This window comes from Netta rufina, assembly GCF_964035555.1.
Source record: "Netta rufina genome assembly, chromosome: 11".
NCBI lineage: Eukaryota > Metazoa > Chordata > Aves > Anseriformes > Anatidae > Netta > Netta rufina.
Window position 1 is genome coordinate 16149354 of NC_140134.1, and position 19363 is coordinate 16168716.

The 19363-nt window shown below is 45.1% G+C and overlaps 1 protein-coding gene across 1 annotated transcript in view; it reads left to right on the forward strand.

The window, feature by feature from the left end:
- Positions 1–7168: 7168 nt before the first annotated feature.
- Positions 7169–19363, forward strand: part of SLCO3A1 (solute carrier organic anion transporter family member 3A1) — a gene marked incomplete at its 5' end in the record, with an annotated part of 122517 nt that continues 110322 nt past the window's right edge. The window contains one exon of the mRNA XM_084293507.1: positions 7169–7360. Coding sequence (XP_084149633.1) covers positions 7169–7360 — 192 coding nt within the window. The remainder of the gene's footprint in view (positions 7361–19363) is intronic.

The following is a 19363-nucleotide window of genomic DNA, read 5'->3' on the forward strand; positions in this document are numbered from 1 at the left end:
GTACATAATTTGTTTATTAGGTAGCCAATGTGATTTATAAGTATTGGGTCCTTCAAATTATTATCTAGCAAGAAGTGCAAGGGAACAGCTGTTTTGTGTCTGGTTAGAACCCTAGGTGCTTTCAAAGCACTTACAGCCCCCATGGTCCAAAACACACGGAAAACTTGCATATAAACTTCTGCTGCATTTTGCTATTACATGAAGTTACTTATGAAGTAGAAAGTGATTGTTGGAAGGGGGGCAAGCAGAGAGAGGGGAGAAAAAAAAAAGAAAAACAAAGTAAAGGGCCACAATGTAATCCCAGGGATGAACTTTGGGCTGACACACTAAGACTGATGCTCAGAGTTGGGCAGAAGTAGCGTGTATCACCAGCAACTGTGCCTGTGTGAGAGCTTGGTGTGACTTCCTACACAAAAGATGGCACCATCACTTCTTGTACCACCCTGCCACCTGGAAGACAAATTCTAACTGACTCCAGGGAACATTGCCTTCTGCTGCATCATCAGCCACGGATGAGTCTGGCCAAGAACATTTTCCGGAGTGTGACAGTGGCAGGAAAGCAGAACATTTGTAATAAGGTGTTCCTGCCATTGGGATCTTAGTTGTTTCATAAATACACAACAATTTGTAAAATACAAACAGATAACAATTCACACCCACATCTACTCTTCCCCCCCCTCTTTTTTTTTTTTTTTTTTTGACTGACTAAATAGAATTATCTTCTAGAGTTAGAGTTTAATGTCTCATCCTTAGAATAAAGAATTTAAATATTTTTCTTGTGTGCCACCTTATAGTTTGGACAATCACTTCCTTATGAGATGCTGATTAACAGTCAGAAAAGTGGTAGTCTATTGTCCAGTAATTTGCCTTTCAATTTCTGATTCTGCAAATTAACTTTCCTACTAAATGAGGCGTCAGGCTGATGTCAATATTTGCAGGTACTCCACAATTACACTGTGCTTGCTAAATCACATTGCTTTAATTCAGAAGTCATTCTGATTCCCATTTAGACCACGATCCTGCTGGATGCTTAGTTTCCCTGTAAAAGTGTCGCATGCCCTCAGGTCTTGTGGAGTCAATGACATTAGAGATTACTCAGCTCCCTTCAGATTTGAGTTTCATTTATTTGGGAAAACCATAATTAGAGGTTAGGAGCCAGGTTTATACAATGTAGATTGTAGACATGTCATACAATTCTTGCATTTATGAATCTCCTCTTTTTTCTTTTTTTTTTTTTAAACTGTTTTCATAGTAGGAGATTTCAAGGTGAACCAGCACCTCTTGTTAAAATAACGTGTCTTAATTTTCTGCAATTTTTAGTCTCACTAAGGTGTTCTCCAGCTTTTCATCATCTGGGGGAAGGAACAGCTATCTAATCAGCTTGTCTGAAGGAAATGCCTTTTTAATGAGTCCAAGTCTCCAGCAGGACTCAAAATAGCAAGGCAGTAAAGTCAGAAGTGTTTATAGAAAGAAATTGCATTAAAGCTGCTGGCATCATGGTATCTTGGAAATGATGACTGCTAACCCATCTACATGCCGTACCCATCTCAACCCTCCCTTCTGCTGTACACACTTGGCTGATGTGCATACTCATACTCCCCTTCTATGCTGGTAGATCATCAAAATCCTCTCCTGTCACCTCCCTCCTGTGCCAGGTGACCCACAAGATGTTGCACCAGAGAATTACAATTTCAAAGATATCCCAAGGAAAAGCCTCTTGGCTGGCATCTTGGGGTTTCTTATTTATTTATGTGTTCTTCCTTGCTCTTTGAACGTAGCTGAAGTTACTCCTCACTTCCTTTACATCCAAGCCTTCGCTCAGACAAATGTGTGCAGTAGGACCAGGCAGGAGTGCTGAGGAGACACGATTTATGCTACATGCAAATCCATTTTGGCAGCACATGAGTTTTCTTTTCATCCAAATAGCTTAAAGCAAATGAAAATTGGCCTTAACATGGCTGCACAGTCCCAGAGAGAAACCCAGATGGGTGTAGTTTGAGAGTGATATCCAAGACAGCTGCGTCTGACTTTAACTTCACTGGCATAATTTTGAATAAAGCAGAATGCAGGCCTCTCAGGAACGTTATTTTCCAACACATAATGCTGCGCTATGACCTCCTAGCAGCCAGGTGGAAGCATGTACTCTGCCAGATGAAAGGGCAGAACAAGCATCAAGCCTGCAGACTGCCACAGGCGTGCCCCGAAGGTGGCTCTCAAGATGATATTCCTCTGTAGCTCTCACAATTACAGAATCACAGAATCACAGAACTGTAGGGGTTGGAAGGGACCTCGAAAGATCATTAGGTCCAACCCCCCTGCCAAAGCAGGTTCCTCAGAGCAGGATGCCCAAGTACACCAAATTAACAGTGATTTGCAACTAGCTTGGCACCCAGGACCACAGGGCAAGAGAGAAGCCCTAATATCGCACTGTACAAACACCTGTCATAAAACCATAGCTGCAGGGAAGGGTGAGGATTTAGACACTTGGGTGAGTATCAAACTCCCAGTGTACAGCAGTGTCAAGGAGAGCAATGAAACAGTCGCCCTGCAGAAAATGCTCAGAGCCCTGCAATGAGCAGCTTTGGCAAAATAAATAATAATAATAATAATTAGGGTTGTAGCACTGCTTTTGTTGAAATTTTTTAATCCATGCCACAGGACAGATGTGTCTCCTATGAGACCACTGTCTTCTCTTAGCACCTCTCCTTGCTTTTCTGTGCGGCATCCTCAGCAAGAACAGGTACAACGGGTGCCCACCGCTGCTCCAGTGCGGTTGAACTGGATGAGGCACTCGTTAACTCCCCGGACTGTAAAATAAATCCAGAGGGTTTGGGAACATGGCTGTAATGACAACTGTAGAGATGCACATTTCACAGAAGAGGTTTCCACCAGCTCTATTTAAGGAAAGTCACTACTCTCCTGTTCTTCCTCCTGTTGCCAACACTGCTTGATGGTTAACTTTGGATTTTCTTTCTAAGTTTGCACTTTTGGCCCTTGAGGTGTGGGATTTGAGTTAAGTGCTTCACTAAAGCCATCACTCCTTCATAGCTCTTCTCCCATGCCAGTCACGACCCCCATAAACCACAGGTAGTGGTTCTAGATACAGATGAAACAAGTTACACCTGCCTTGTAACAAAACACGACTAAATAGCTAAACTTCATTGAGATTAACCATGAATGGGGGCTGGGGGGGGGGGGGGGGGAGGGGAGAAAAACAAAACAATTTAAACAAAAAAATGTTTTAATAAGGTGATAGATCAAGAAAACTTCAGCTGCTAAGGTTACCCAAAGGTGAAAGTTGACACAAACCCACAGGTACTCAACATGGAGATGTCCAGCAGACAAGATATAGCAAGAGTGTCTCAGGGGAGCCAACTCTGTTAAGTCTGTAGTGTTCAACCTTATCTACGACAGCACATTGCCTCCCAGCTATCCAAGTGTTTATGAAAATCTGACAGGATGACTGCAAGAAATTTAATTTAAATTATCATGAGGGGTGGGGAGGAATTGTTAATGCTTGCTTTGGTCAGAGAAATAGCTGAGAATTGTGTTGACAAAACTATTGAGCCCTAAGGAAAAGGGACTATTCTAGTTACAAAGTCCTTTCTGTGCTAATGATAATCCATGAACATTAGCATTCCACACATTAGTAATTAAAGCTGGGTCAATTTAGACTAGAAAAACTGTTTGGGTGTAACAATAATTAACTATTAAATCCAAACAGTTCACTTGTCCATCCCTAAAGCACTCGACTTAGATCCCTCAGGAATGCGGTGTGTTAAAAGTTCACAGGAGGCAAGCTTAGGTCTACTGAGGTACTTGGCTGGAGACACAAGACCTCCATTCTTTCTTCCAGCAGAGCAATACAGGAGGATTTTTTCTAACGAAGATAAGTGGAAGTGTACAAAATAAAGAAGAGAAAAAAAATCCAGGCATTCTGTCTCCTCTGGACGGCAATTTAACTGATAATTGTATTCTGCTGCAATAAACTAACTAACCAGATGTTTCAGATAATTAGTATTAAAGTTAGATTTTTATAGCAGCTGTTTTCTTTCTGACAGGCAAGCAGTATATCTGCTTCCTGGACAAACTCCTACAACAGGATGTCTAAGACGTGACCATGATGCGTTATGGCACTTGCATATATATGTGTATATATATATATATTCAAGAGCTTTAAACCATCTAGCTTGAATAGATGCATTGAATAGTAGCATGTGTGGGAGCTCACATGGGTCACCAGGTACACATTTGGTGGGTTACATGTGTTTTCAGACCTTTACTGCCTTTAGCACATAACCAAGCATAAGCTGGCTCTGCCTCCAAAAGCTGACTGGCAAGACCAGCAAATTCCAAAACTTTATTTTTGCAGAGAATTGCAAGACTTTTCCTGCCATAATTCTAAATCTTCAAGTGTTTTAAGAGACGCTGTTCTATTTTCACCCATTAAGAAGTCCGTTAGATTATCTATCGTGTTTATAACGCGCTATAAAATCCATCTGCAGCAAAGCATCTGTCTAGCTATGTTAACTGAATTAGTCTCTGAATCTCTCTATCTCTCATATCTCTATGAGATATGGAGATAGAGACCTTTCTAGCCTTCTAACACCAGAATTTTTATAGCAGTGGTCCCTAAATAAACAGGAAGGAGATGAGCAATTTTCTAATCTAAAGAGAATCCATGAAAATGGCTTTTTTTTTTTTTTTTTTTTTTTCGTTTTTCTGTTGGTGGAAGAACCAGTTTTTCTTGATGGAAAGCAGCCACCTTATGAATTGGCAGAAACATGTGATGAGCCCAGTTTTTATGACCTCATGCAAAAACTTTGGCAATTGAGGCCTCAGGTAGCATTTGATGCGTATCTCCTGAGGTGCTCCGTGTCTGAAAGACCGATACACACCTCATTAATACCGAGACCACCCAGCTACCAGACTGTTCTCCTCACTAGCTGTTTGGTGCTGTTGCCTTGGGCCATCAGTGTTGGAGTCCATTGCCCTAGGACAGGTATTGACACCCACTGTAACCCAGAAGTTCTAGAGAACTTGCAAAGATCTGAAGTTCAGCATGTGAGGGAGATGTTGGCAGCTAATGAGCAAAGGGCAACAGCTGAGCATGGCAGGTCTCTCGTGGCTATCAGGCAATGGTTTGCAGCTCCGGGCTTGGGTAAAGGTTCATCAACTCAGGTGGAGACTGCTCAACATTAATTTTTCAGCATCATACTTATTGAAAGTACTATAAAAGAAGAGCAAGATAAAAAATCCCCCAAGCATTTTGGAAAAAGAAACTCAACAGGGTTGCTAGGTGAAAAGTAAGTTCCTTTATAATGCTTCTTTTGACTTCCCAGTGTGACTGGTGATGACTAGCTAATGCTGTGAGAAATTAGGATGTTCTTAACTTCCATTTTCAAAAGCATCTTCCCAAGTATTTAGGAGTTCTGAGGCCTAAATACTTGAAAATGAAATTAAGGATCTAAATCGTGTTGTTACTTTTGAAAAACGTAACCTTCTTTTTCCATAGAAAACTGTTCTTCTCAAAGACCACTGTCATACCAGTACTAAATGGTTCAATACCACTTAGCTGGGAGTTGAATAACACAAAAATATGTGGCAGCAGCCCCCTATGTACAGCCAGAAATGAACTGGAAATGTGTGCTCGAAGAGCAAAGCAGATCAGGTTTTGCTGTTACGTCAAGAAGGAATGCGATCTGTAATAGAAGAAGTGATGATTAGTGGTTTTTAAAAGAAGATATCTCTTGAAATTAGAACTCAAGGTGGGGGTGACAACAAAAGCCATCATCAGAATGACACACAGCTGTGGCCACGAAGCACAGGCCTCAGGTCAAGAGCTTGTCCACATGGAAGTGGTGCCGCAACACAGGACATCTCCTACTCTACTCTGTGTTGGAGAGGCCCTTCCTTGAGATCTGTGTGCTGTTCAGGATGCCAAAATATAAAAAGGACATAAAACTCTTAGAGAGTGACCAAAGGAGGGCTACAAATATGGTGGAGGGCCTAGAGGGCAAGATGCATGAGATGTGGCTGAAGTCAGTTGCTTTTTTTCAGCCCAGAGGAGACTGAGGGTGGGCCTTGTGGTGGCCTGCAGCTTCCTCATGAGGGGGAAGCACTGATCTCTTCGTTCTGGTGAACGGTGATAGGACCCAAGAGGATGGCATAGAGCTGTGACAGAAGAAGGCTCAGGCTGGGTGTTAGGAAAAGGTTCTTTGCCAAGGGAGTGGTTGGGCTCTGGGAACAGGCTCCCCAGAGAAGTGGTCACGGCACTGAGCCTACTAGAGTTCAAGCAGTATTTGGGAAACACTCTGAGACACACAGTCTGATTTTTGGGTGGTCCTGTGTGGAGCAAGGAGCTTCCTGGAGGTCTTCCAAAAAATGCCCAAACGTAGAGCTTAGTGACATGGTTTAACAGTGGACTTGGTAGTGCTATTCTAAAGGTTGGATGAGATGATCTTGGAGGTCTTTTCCAACCTAAATGATTCTACGATTCTATCCTTGTGGGTCCCTTCTAAATCGGGATATTCCATGAATCCACTGCTATTTATTTTTCCCAACATGCGGTATTTATAGTGCCTCCCTCCACCCCTCAGCAGAACACGAAGCGAGGACTTCCAAGCCGGGGCAGCCAGGAGGAAGACGAGGGCCGGGCCTCTTGTGGGGGGGGGGGAACCTCACCCTCACCCCGTGTCTGGAGCTTCCAGCCCGGGACCAGCCCGGGGTTTGGGGGATCCTCCCGGGCTGCCCGCACCCACAGCCCGGCCCCAAAACCGCCGGGGCCGCGTTGGGGCACGGCGGGGGAGGCCGGGGAGGAGGCGGAGCGGCCCCGTCCCGGCGCTGGGCTCCGCGGAGCCACCGCCAAGCCCCGTGGAGCCGCCGCCAGCCCCGTGCTCCTTTCCTCCGCCCCTCGGCGGCGGGGGCGCGGATCCGGCGGAGAGAGGGAGCGCGGCAGGGCGAGGGGAGGAGAGAAGCGAGGAGGAGGAGGAGGAGGAGGTGGCGAGCTGGCCATGGCAGCAGCCCGCGGGCGGAGAGGCAGCCGCCGCGGGCTGCTGCTGCTCCTGCTGCTGTGAGCGGCACCCCGAGGAGGAGGAGGAGGAGGAGGAGGAAGGCTCGGAGCAGCCTCGGGGGCCGCCATCCCGCGGCGGCGGCGGTGCCCGGGAGGATGCCGGGGAAGCGGGGCTCGGCGGGCGGCGGCGGTGGAGGTGGAGGCGGCGGCGGCAGCGAGCTCCCGGGGGCCGGGGCGCCGCGGCAGCGGAGGCGGCGGAGGAAGGTGTCCTGCTTCTCCAGCATCCAGCTCTTCCTCGTGTCCGAGTGCGCCCTGATGCTGGCCCAGGGCACCGTCGGAGCCTACCTGGTGAGTGCCGGCTCCCTCCCCCTGCGGGGAAGTTGCCGTGAGCCCGGGGCAGCTCCCCCCAGGGAAGGGGGGCAGCGCACCCAGGCGCGTTTTTCCAGCAGCCTATTTTATTTTTTATTATTATTATTTATTTTTTTTTTCCCCGGCTTAAATGACTCAGCACTGCCGAGGGGTTCCCCGCCTGCCGCCCCTCTCGGTGTGCGGCTGGAAGTTGGGCTGCTCCCCGGAGCGGTGCTGTGCCCGCCGGGCTGTGCCCGGTGCTCCACGGCAGCCTGCCCGGGTTGTGCCCGGTAAATAGCGGGGAAATCTGCTGGGAGATTCACCTCCTGCCTCCTCTGCTGCTCGTTTTTCCCCCTACTCGCTCTCCTTGCCCTCCCCGAGGGGTGCAGCAGCGCTAAGTGCAGCAGCCCCCTAAGTCTCCGCTGCTCGGCGTTGGGTAAAGAGCGCTCAAAATAAGTCCTCGCATTGAATGCTGAGCCCTTGTGCTGGATCCATGCGTTGGGATCTGGTGTCGGAACTGTAGTAGAAGAGTTGGAAAGATGTCCGTGAGGCTGGGCTCGTGCCTCCGAGTACACGCAGAGGGAGACAGCCTGTGACAAGCGAGCGGTGCTCTTCCAGCAGATGCGAGCGTGTAGTTGATTTAAATTTCTCAAAATAGCTCGCTGGATTTGAGAGTTAGAGTTTCCATGGAAAAGAAATGTATTTGTAATCTGCGAGGCTTTTTGAGGCCACATACGTAATACGTTATACAGTAAGTGTAAGAGCTCCACGTTCTGTACTTGTGCTCAGCATTTAGCGCTGCCGCTCTGGCACTCAGCTAATTATGTAAATTTGTACTGGATGTGATCTGTAATTTTTTCAAGGTATGTGGCTAAAATTAATGTGGTTAATATTCTCAATTAATATGCAATGGAAAATTGCAGTCACCTTCATATAATAAAGCGTGCCAGTTGAGTTTGGAACATGCTTGTAATTCCAAAGGAAACTGCATTGCTTCTACTGAGCTAAATTCTGTAAGTCTGTGTGGATAGAGGTGGGCATCACTTAAATTTTAGGAGAGACGTCTCTCCTTTAGGTGAGTAACGACTTAGTAAGTAAATATATTGTTTCCAATGAGCTACTTGCAAAATGAGCTGTCAGGAAGGAGTGTGTGATAATCCTTCATTACAGTAATAGCCAAGGACCAGCCCACTGGGGTGATGCCACTCAGTGGGCACCAGCATGCTGGCAATGTGTGGATCTGCTGGAGGACTGTGTATTGGCACACTTGGCTACAGTGCCCCAACACCTGCCACGCAGGATGGGCAGAAAGCCCTGAGCATAGCATTTCCATCAAACCCCTTTGCATTGCTCTCTCTTCACCAGCCTAGTATTTCTTGTCCCGTTTTTCCCAACTCTTGCAGCATGCTCTGCACTGAAGTAGTGCACTTGCGCCTCTTGCTCCTTTGGAGCGTTTAACATACTCCAGCTGTACCACCTGGAAGATGTGCTGCCGTCACAGTTCCTAGAGTCTCAGCTCCTTCCTCTGAGGATTTAACTCAGCTACAGAGCAGCTTTCCCTGCCCCATGCCACTCTCAGGGTGCCTGGTGGTAGTGCACTGTATCCTCTCCAGCCTGACATCATGCCCAATGGCCAGCCAGATCCACAGACAGTAACAGCCAACTGCTCCATAGGGGGAAAAAAAAAAGAAAACTAAACTCCAAACAATCCACAGCATGCATAAGCAGTGGCCCAGCTGCACTGTGCAAATGTTTCTCCGTTCCCTGTATAACTTATCACCCGTCATTGCAAATACCACGCAGTTCTCGATACAATGATCGGATGCAAATATGGAATTGTCTTTGGAGGGTGAATCCGTGCGAGTGCGGTGCTTACAGGTGCCGTGGGGGAGCAAAAGCAGGAGCTGAAAAATGCTTGGTGGAAAGTACCTAGGACCTAATCATTTTTGCAGACCAAGTGTCCTGTGGGGCCAGGTGCTGTTCTCAGGTGCTGTCTTGGGAGCAAATTCAGTGGAGGCACTGCAGAGTTGCCCAGGTGTGGCTGCGAGTGAATATTAATTCACTCAGGCTCCTGGTGTAAGTCAGGGCTGTTGGGCTCAGCAGCCGAGTGCTGGGCTGCTCCCCGAGGGACAAATTAGCAGGCGAGACAAACGGGTGAACAAACAGAAAGAGAGACAAATAGGGAGATGCTGTGGGGGCAGTCACGGTGTGTTGTTCTGGGCAGTTGAATAAACTACTAATTTTAGCTTGTCAGCAGTGACCGAGTACTGTGTTCATACTTCTGCTTTGCTTGGCCACATGTACGACTTTCCCTAGTTATTTGCAACTCAGGAAGAGAAACCTTTCTGCTTTTTTTTTTTTATTGCCTTATACGGCGACAAGTTGATTTCCTCGGTTTTGTCTGCCTGGCTCTGCACAGAGATGATGAGGGCAAAAACTGAGCTTGGTAAGGAAACAAGGCAGGGGCTCAGCTTGTTAGGAGTGATCGAGGAGCTCAGTTTGGGGCTTGGCTTTCAAGTCAGTAAATTTAGAAGTGGTTGTTCTTACTTCTTAATCTTTTTAGAGATGTAACAACTCCTTTTTCTCATGTTCTCTGCACAATAAAGTAGCAGTGCCAGCCTGAATGTATGTACAAAGTATACATTCATTCATTATGTCGTTTTGAAGCAAAGATCATTCACTTTTATTTGTTCATAAAACATTGTGCTTGCCAACAGGGCTTTATAAATAATAAATGCTGATAAAAATCTATAAAGTCCAATTCTTTTCCCAGGGAACTCAGCAATGAAAATACCCTGGGATGCCAAAAGTGGACGCCTATGTTTAATTAGTGTGGTGTCTCTGAGGTTCTTTATGTGAAGTTGTAGGGGATGTTTGATCAATGCCACGTTCCAGAATAGTTGTCAATTATCGGGCTTGCTGCCTGCAAGCTGCACGTGTTCCAGAATGACTCTGTGCCATATCCTGCATAGCTTATGCAAATGCAAGCCTGTGCCGCTGCCTTAATTTCTGGGGTTGTTGAATACACCCTATTATTTGCATATTCTTGTAAGGTTTTGTGTATGCGTTTATTTGGCCTCATCTAATTACTCCTGCGTGCTTTTGGAAACTTGAATTTCCCAGCAACTGCAGTGGCGCTGGGGAAGATGCTGCTGGCCGTCTGCAGGCATTCCTGCTGCAGAAGTTGCTCAGGGTTTTAGCAGCAACTTTGAAAAGCCCAGGCGATCTCCTCCGGGTTGCTCTCTGGGAGCTGAGCTCTGTGGACGAGAGAGCTGAGCATTACCTGGTGCAGCCGGGAGCGCCAGGGAAGGATGGGAACCTCAGTTTCCAGCCTGAGCCTTGTGCCTTTCGGGCAACTGCAGCAGTGTGATCAGTCATGCCGATGAGGATTTTGATAAGGCTGATTCACATACCTTGGCAACAGCTCCTTCCCATCCCCTCCCCACCCCGAATTCCTACAAGCACTGTATTTTGGTATATTTTCACTGGTAGTAGCGCTCCGAGTGTTCCTGATGGTTTATCGCTGAGGCATTTCATCACCCTGCCAGTCAAATCTTTTGCCTGGCCAGTGGTGAAATCATTGCTTTAGCAGAAGGCAAAGAGCTCTCGCTCTGACAGCCACAGTTTGTGGAGCGGGAGCGCAATTTAATTTTCTCTCCCTAGCCTTTAGCCTCAGCTCGCTCCCGTTCAAACTGACCTAGTTGCAAGCACCCAACATCTGCCAAAGTCACGGGCTTCTTTAGATAAAGGGCACGCATATGGGAAGCACGTTGAGAAGCAGTTATTTGGTGTGCTCTGGGTAGCTGTTTTTGCAGAGCTCCACTGAGATGTCTGTGTTTGCTGCAGCTTTGAATGCAGCTATTCATGTGCTTTATCAAGTGATAGAGGATGACCGGCCTGAGCATGAGATGGAAAGGAAAATAATTGGTCCCTCCTAAGGAGGGTGCCCCGGTGTTTGTGTGGGAATGAATGCCAAATTGTTTCTGGTTTTCCTGAATGAAAACTTTCAAGCCATGCTTAACCTCCCGCTATAGCTCTGTCTGCGCAGCGGTGTTCGGCTACAGCCTGCAAAACCCCTCTTAACGTATCTGCAGTAAAAATAGTAGCGTGTAAGTCCAGTTGAGATAGTGTATGCTTATATGGCATCTGGGACAGGCTCCTTCTGTTGGTCTTTGTTGCTATTGGGGTTTGGGAGAGTAATGAAGAATTTCAAATACCAAATTCAGGAAAAAGAAGTATTAGAGATAAATACAGAGGTTGATCATCAAAGGGCTCCTCCTGAAACAAATAGGGTCCTGTGAGATGGACACCAGGGATCTGAGTGGTTAAGAGCAGAATTTGGATTTGGGATTTTTAAGGGGTTTTGGTGCACAACTCCTCCTCCCCGTTGTAAATGTTCTAAATACTGTTTTGTTTTGTTTTGTAATGTTCTAATTACTGGTTTCCTGTTGGAAAAAAAAAAATAGTGGGGTGTAGTGACCTGGTCAAACTCTTCTTGAAGTTGGTGGAGAGGTCCATGTTGAGGCTGCCACTAAAGGCAGTTTTATAGGAGCACTGCAGTGCCTCATGGTGTCCTTTTGTGCATGGTGCTGTACAATCGTCCCCAAAGAATGTTTGCCCCTGAGCATTTGCAATCTGAATAGACTGGGTGGGAGAGAAGTTGCAGGTGGGGAAAATGAAACAAAGGTTAAGCAAGTGATTCTGTGGCTGAAGCTATTGGTAATGCTTCTGCCTAGGTAGCAGCAGCAGAATCCACGTGGCTTAGGCATAGCAAAGGCTGGCACAGCAAGGAATTCCAGTTTCAGGTGCTTCGCTCAAGTGACTAAACTGCAAGAGCATTTTTCCCATTGAATTTATTGTTTTTATTCAAGTATTTATTTTCCTAGAATAAGAATCTGCTTTAAAATATTGCTGTGCTTCTTTATTCTTTCCATCCTCAGCAGTGCCGAGTAATAAATTAGCTGTAATGCTCGTAATTTATTTGTCGCTGGGGCATTTAAGGGGGGAAAAACATGGAGAGAAAATAAATGTTTTAGCGGGGATGAAGATTGCCAAGCACTGGCTGGTTATTGCTTACAGTTCATTTTTTCTTAATACATCTTTGCTGGCTATGTTATTTCTGGAAAGTTGTTTCTAGTATGCCTTTCCCATTAGAGAATATTGTCTGTTTTGCAGCTGAGTTGTACAGAAAGTTATTCTGAACTAGCTCTTTTCAGTACATTCATACGTCTCTCAGAAGCCTTTTGATGTTTTTAGGGTCTCTAACTGGGGAGCCGAGGGGAAACCTGATCCAGCGCTGGGTTCTGATGCCTGCGGGCTCCTGTGTGGTTTGGGTCAGGAGCATAGCGTTGACATATTAATGTTCAAACTTTATATAATGAATAGGAACAAATTCTGGCCCATACCTAGATTGGACTTTGGGTACCAGGAAGGCTTATGAGTAACCGGCATTTATGCTTTGGTTTAAAGCTTTCTTTCAACTACTACTGATAGAGGAAATGGGGATGGCTACGTGTTTGTCTCTTAGAATGTATGCTCCGTGCCACTTGCAGAGTAAAGCTGAACTAAAAATCCGACGGCTTCTTGATTAAATGCATTTAAAGGCAAAACACATTTGACATGCACGAGTGTGGACTGATTGGTTTTAACGTTGAAATTTTTTATTATTTCTAGCAGAAAGTTTGGCAGCTCCTCCTTGTAAGGACTTTTTCAGGACTTGTAAGCCCTGAAAGAAAGAGCAGCCTGTTAGAAATGTTATGATCCACCATAAAAAAAAAAGTCTTAATTTCTTTTGGCTACCCTTAGCTTCCTAAATCTCTTCGGCAATTGCTGTGCGCCTCTGTGACAAGTAGGTCTGTGAGTTTTAACATCCTGCAGTGTTAATGCAGTTGAGGTTTAAAGGGATCTTGAATTAGATGAGAGCAAACATTGGTTCGAAGGTCTGGATTTCTCTTGCTCAGTAACTTTATGCAGCATGAGCCTTTAAATGGTAGTGTAGCACCTGGCCCATAAAGGGGTCGGCTGAGCTGTGATCCCTCTTCTTCTCTGCAAGCAAGCAGATATTGCTTGTTTTCCAGAAAGGGGTGTTTCTCAGGTTATGTGGACTTTCTTTTCCCTTACTTTCAGGATATTGGTTGAAAAGCCAGTTTCTGTTCTGCTACAGCAGCATAAATGCATTGCTTCAATAAAGTTATTTTACAATTTATCAAGAAGAATTTGTCCTCTGTGTATAATAATCTAAGATGTTCCTTTATTTGTATACTCCTTGGTCTCTCGCTGTTCCTTCACGGTAGCAAGATTAAACAAAGGAATACTGTTTAATAGGCGAGGTTGCAGCTCGGATGAATTGCTGTAGCTTGACCTTCTGATCCACACCAGATGAATCTGCAAAGTGTTATATTTTAATCACGATTCGAGGAAGTTTAAACAAACACATGATAATACATTGTGTAGTACCCCCTGCAAGTTCTCCAGTGAAGTCAAAAAGAATTCATTTTTCCTGTTGCATGGAAAATTGGGCTGCAGATTTTGATTTACAAGGTTTCATTATAACTGCAGCAAAACCAGGGCTGGAACCCCAAGAGTCCTATCTCCAGGTCGCCTTGTTGCAACCATAAGACTCTCTTTGTAGATACATACTGCAATGCAAACAGTATTGCCTGCTCCATGGTGTAGAGATTTCACACTGCCACTCTTTGTACAGCATCAGTACGATGAACAGTGATAGCAAACTGTTGATGGAGTGTCTGGTGCTTCTTCTTGGTGGTGCCCTGAGGACTCTGCTGGCAGGGGAAGGTTTCTGTCCATGCTTAAAAAGATGTGTCCTGCATCCAAGATGTTTCTGTTTGAGTAGATGGATAAAAGCATGGAGAAAAAGCAGCATTCCTTTCCACAGATTTTAAGTGAGGATGCAGTTGTTGTATTCATATAGACCTACGATGCAGATATGGCTAGAAGTGCCCCTCCTCACCTAGCAAATCAAAGGAAGACCTCTGAACTAAAACCAGATTTCTTAAGCTCTCAACAACTTTCCCTTTTCCAGTCTTATTCTGCGTGTGATATCCTGCGTTTTGATCCCTGGATGCTTCTTGCTGAACTAATGGACACAGGCCCCCTCTTTTTGTTGTTGCATGGTGCCTGTTGTGTTGAAGTTGCAGATCAGTGACAGGGGCTCATACTGTGGCAGTGCTTGAAAGCACTTGATAATTCTAGATGACTTCTTGCAGCACAAGAGCAAAATCTTTATTTCAGGTTTGTTGGAATATTTACTTTATTTTTCCGTGGTCCAAGAAGGAGAAAAGCAATTTGCTTTGGTTTGATTTTTGTTTTTCTTTCTGTTGCCTCTCTATCATAGTATCCTTTCTGCTTGCCAGCCAGACAGCTGATTTCCCCTCTGTTTTTGAACATCTTTATCTTTTTGGTGTCTGCAGTGATCTCATGGATGATTTCTGTGAGCTTGCAGGCCCAATGAATTTTAGATGTGTGGCTGTGAGGGCAGGTGTGGGAACAGAGAAGTTGTTTTTCCATGCTCCTTAACGATGTGTTTTTCTGGGCAAGGATTGCTGGAGTTCTCTTATTTTTAATATTTAAATGTACTTTTAAAACACTTACCGTGCTGTTCATCTGTATAATTCATAATGCCTTAGTTTACTAAAAGTGGAAAAGGACTTAAAATTCAGTGTTACGGTGATCCATAAAATGACAGTGAAGTGTTTGAAAGAACCTGGGTAATTCAGTTGTATTGAGGTCTTCGTGACTCATCAGCATTATGGTTTCTGAAGCGACTATGTCAGATTTGCTTTCAAGTTTTTTGGTGCTTTGATGTTTGCGTCTGAATCTTAACATTTTTTCTGTTTTTTTTTTTTTTTTTTTCCTCCTTATAAAAAGGCAACTAAAAACTCTACCACAAAGAAACTGAAAGCGTGGCTGTTTAGGAAGAGTTCTGTGGTGTGGGTGTGGAAGAATATAGGAATACTTGAGTAGATGGCATTTTTAGAAACTTATAGCGGTATACTTTCTTTTCCAACTAAAAGTTAAATTTCTGTCAAAATTGAGATTGGCATTGTTCTTGGGTCAATATATAAGGAATAGCCTTTAGGTGTATATTTTGCGTGTGTACTGTAAGGTGATGCTTAACAGTTAAAGCATGCAGTACCTAATGAAATGATGTGGAATTGATTTACAGTGGAGGTGCCAAGCAGTAAGTGATGCCCCCAGAATTCCTAAAGCAGATGAATTATGCTGTGAATTTATGTAAGGTGAAAAATAAGTATTTTCCATCGAGTCTGCTTGGAACGTGTATTCGATCAAGCTTTGTATGTTCACAGCTGGCAGGGAGCACCTACATCCAAATGCAGGACAGACAGAACAGTAAGAAAAACTGCATTTTGTCTAGGTTTGCGTGCTTTCCAGCAGCAATGCGGAAGGTTCCCCACATCAAAACAGAGTTCTGAGTTGTCTGTAGATGCGGATTTATTTCATTCCTTTAATTCTCCAAAGGGATAATAAAGAGCAAGAAAAATAGCATAACTACATAGAATCGCAGCCCGTTGTGTTGAACAACAAATGTTATTTTTCTCTGGTGGAGTTTCAACAGGAAGAGCTGCAAAAAGGTTGTTCGGGGGGTTTTGTTTCTTATTTCTGAAAAGGAGGATGTGAAATAGCTGCTACCTCTTTCTACTTCTCTGCTTGGCTTTGTGCAAACGTAGGTTGGCACAACATTAGAAGTAGAGCAGAGAATTGTTTGGGAGTGTAAGGATGTTGAAGTGCAGGCTAAACCTCATGCTTTGGCCTGAAGGAAATCTCTGAGAGGCCACAGGAGAACTGGCATGTACCTCATTTGGTGAGTCCCCCACACCTGTGAATAATACCAGACCTGTATGTAGACGTACACGTCTATAATCAGAAATGTCGAGGGAGAAGAGGGGCAGCATCAGAAGCTTCCAACAGATAAGTTATGAATACTGGCTAAAAGAAAATGATGTTGAAAAATATGAAGGAGGAGTGCCCCAGTAGTATCCTGCTGCTTGTTGTGCCATGCTAATGACTTTCATCTGCTGGAAACATGCTTGCTTCTCATCCTGACACGGTTGGCAGTGTTGTATGATGGATGGAGATGCCAAATTAGGGGTAGATCCTTTCTTTCCCCCCAACCGGGAAACGACAGAAAAAAATGCAGTACGTAACAGGGTCTTGATTTTTAAAGAGAAAAACTCAAGTTTGGATTTCCAATTTTCTAGTCCTAAGGTTTGCTTGTCATGGTTTCTGTAAGATGCAGAAAGGGCTGTATTTGCCACAGTTTAGTAAAGCTATTTTCTCCTATTTCTTCTAAGGTTTCACTTTTCTTGTTGAAGAGTATCCCCCATGTGGTGGGCTGACCGTGGACTGCAGTAGCCAGATGTGCTTTCACTGCCCTCCTCAACAGGACAAGGGAGAAAATGAGATGAAAAAGCTTGTGGGTCGAGATAGTAACAGGGAGATCACTGACCAATTGCTGTCATAGCTGAAACCGATTCAACTTTGTGGAAAATTAATGTGTTGCCCAGTAAAGTAGATTTGAATGTTGAGAAATGAAAGCAAAAATTAAGACAACAGGATTTTCTCTCACGCTTTTCCCCCTCACTCTTCCATGTGGCATTTTGTCCTTTCTTAAGTAAGTTTTCCTCAGTGTTGTTGCGGTGGCCATGGCGGGGCCATTGCAGAACCGGGCCTGGGGTGGCCCAGCCTCTCATCATAGTTGCCCCAGTTGCCTCTACCTCACTGGGGACATCTGGTTTGGGTTTATGCTCTCTCTCCAATGGCAGTGGGACCTTTACCACCACCTACCTGGCCATATTGAGTCTGGAGACCCCTGAAACAGAGGGAGGCAAGAGGCATGTCCCCTCAGGCCCCAACAGGCTGCGCCTTGCACTTGAGAGAGCGTCCACCCTGGTGTGGGAGATAAAGTAAAATTTGCATCATGTGTCAGCACTGGCATGCTGTTTGCAGAAATGCTGGCTGGTGTTGGGTAAATGAATTCCCCTGTGCTTGGCTCCTGTCAGCCCCTGGTGGCTGGTCGCAGACTGTTAGGGTGGGCTGGTGAGCAGCAGCCACATTCAGGCCATGGAGAAATTAGTGCCTGCGGAGGGTGCGACTAAAACAGATATTCTTCCTCTCCTGCTGGCATTGTCTGTAAAATTTGATAATTGTGGGAATGAGCCTCACCAAGTGCCGCAGTTTGTGATGCGCAGAGAAAGCATCGAGCGTGTAGGCCCTTTATGAGAAACAGTGGGCAGCATTTGTTAGGGCTTACCAGCAAAAGAAAACTGTGTTTTTGTTTTTGTCTTACTCAACGTACAGGGCCGAGAGCAGTTAATTACAATGGGCCTTTCAGCCTCCGCATGAGATGCACACTTTGTTTCCTGCTGCCTTTTGCTCGTTATAATGCAGGTCCTTATGTCTGAAGTCAGCACAGCTGCTGGCTGAGGGACAGGAGCTCTTGCTGAAGGGATGCCTTGTCTGGGGGTGCCTGTTTGTGAAGGGTGGTGGCATTAAGTTGATGTTATCATCTGGTTTGGGTGATCCCGTGGTCGGTCAGTCCCATCTGAGGTGCTCAGCACCATGAACACTCACTGAGCTCAGCTGGGTTTCTGTAGGCACTTGCCGTGTTGTCCTCACTACCTCTTGTGCAGAGGGGTGGTTTGCCCCCACGTTTGTGTTTCTGTCATTGAAAGGTGGCATCAAAAAATGTATGGCTAGCTTGAGCCCTGGGGCTGCAGTGCTAGTCTAGGTTGGATTGTTTTGTTTTTTTTTTCTCTCGCTTAATCTGTCATAATTAGTAATATTAAAAAGAAAATGTGTATCGAGGTGGCTGGCTTGTGGCTACCAAAAAATTTGAATCCCATAGTCCTTGGGATTCACTCCTACCAACTTGAAATATCTTGAGAACAAAGGCTGAAAAGGGAAGATTTCAAGCATTCCATGGACCTAGATAAACTGTTTGCTTCCAAGAGCTTATTTGCTCTGTTGAGGCCACTTCTGCATTGCCAAATGTTTCTGTGAATGAATGGATTTCAAAAACAGCTTGGGAATTATTCGGTGGCTATTGAAGTCAAGCCACGCTAGCAATCCATGTGCTAGAGGCACAGCTTTGTGGGTTTGCTGCTTACAGTTTGCTGCATTGTGTGGCGTGACTGTACAAGCTTTCTCTAATGCTGGCCCTCTACAGAAGTCCAGTGTTTTCTGTGAATTAGGATGCATCAAGGCTGCTGTATTGCTCTTGCTCTTAATCACAGATCTAGCTCCTACTAAGAAGGCAGGAGTTTCAGATTTCTTCTCACTTTGTCTTGTGGAAGCACTTGGGGCTTATGGTTTAGCCTTTTGTAGCTGAGAAGAAATTTATTGATTTGAATCATTCAGCTTAATTCAATTCTGGACAAGTTTTCTGCCAGAATATTCTTCCTTATTTAAAAAGATCCCTAATGAATAACTGTAGTTGTATATAATGACTCCTGGGAAATACTGGATGCAGTCTCCAGAATCAGTTCTGTGCTGTTTTCGAATGCAGATTGCGAACTTTTGATGTGCATGTCTGAACAGCGCCCAGGGTCCCTTGTAGCCATCTGTTTTTTCAAGATGCTCCCACATTAATAAGCTGCATCTTTGGTATTCTGCGGACAGGTATTCAGTGAGCCATTGGTTGGCTAGGTAATAACTTAAGTAAATCTGAATGCAAAAGTCTCTCTGCGTTGAGTGCAGTGCTGGGACCAGAGTGTTGCCGGCAGGAGAAACCAGGTTGTTTGCACCTAGGACGTGATATTTTCACCTGGTTTCAAACCCTTAGCCTGAAGAAGAGTCTGCATAGCTGGGATGGTGAGTCAAGGAAGGGGACATCCATCCATTATGGATGTCTCACAGAAGTCGCACTGTGAGGCTTCAAGGTATGCATTCTTCAAGAGACACACAACACTTCACTTTTCTGGACTGGAAATGCAAGTTGAAATGAAAATTACCTTTGCTTTCTCC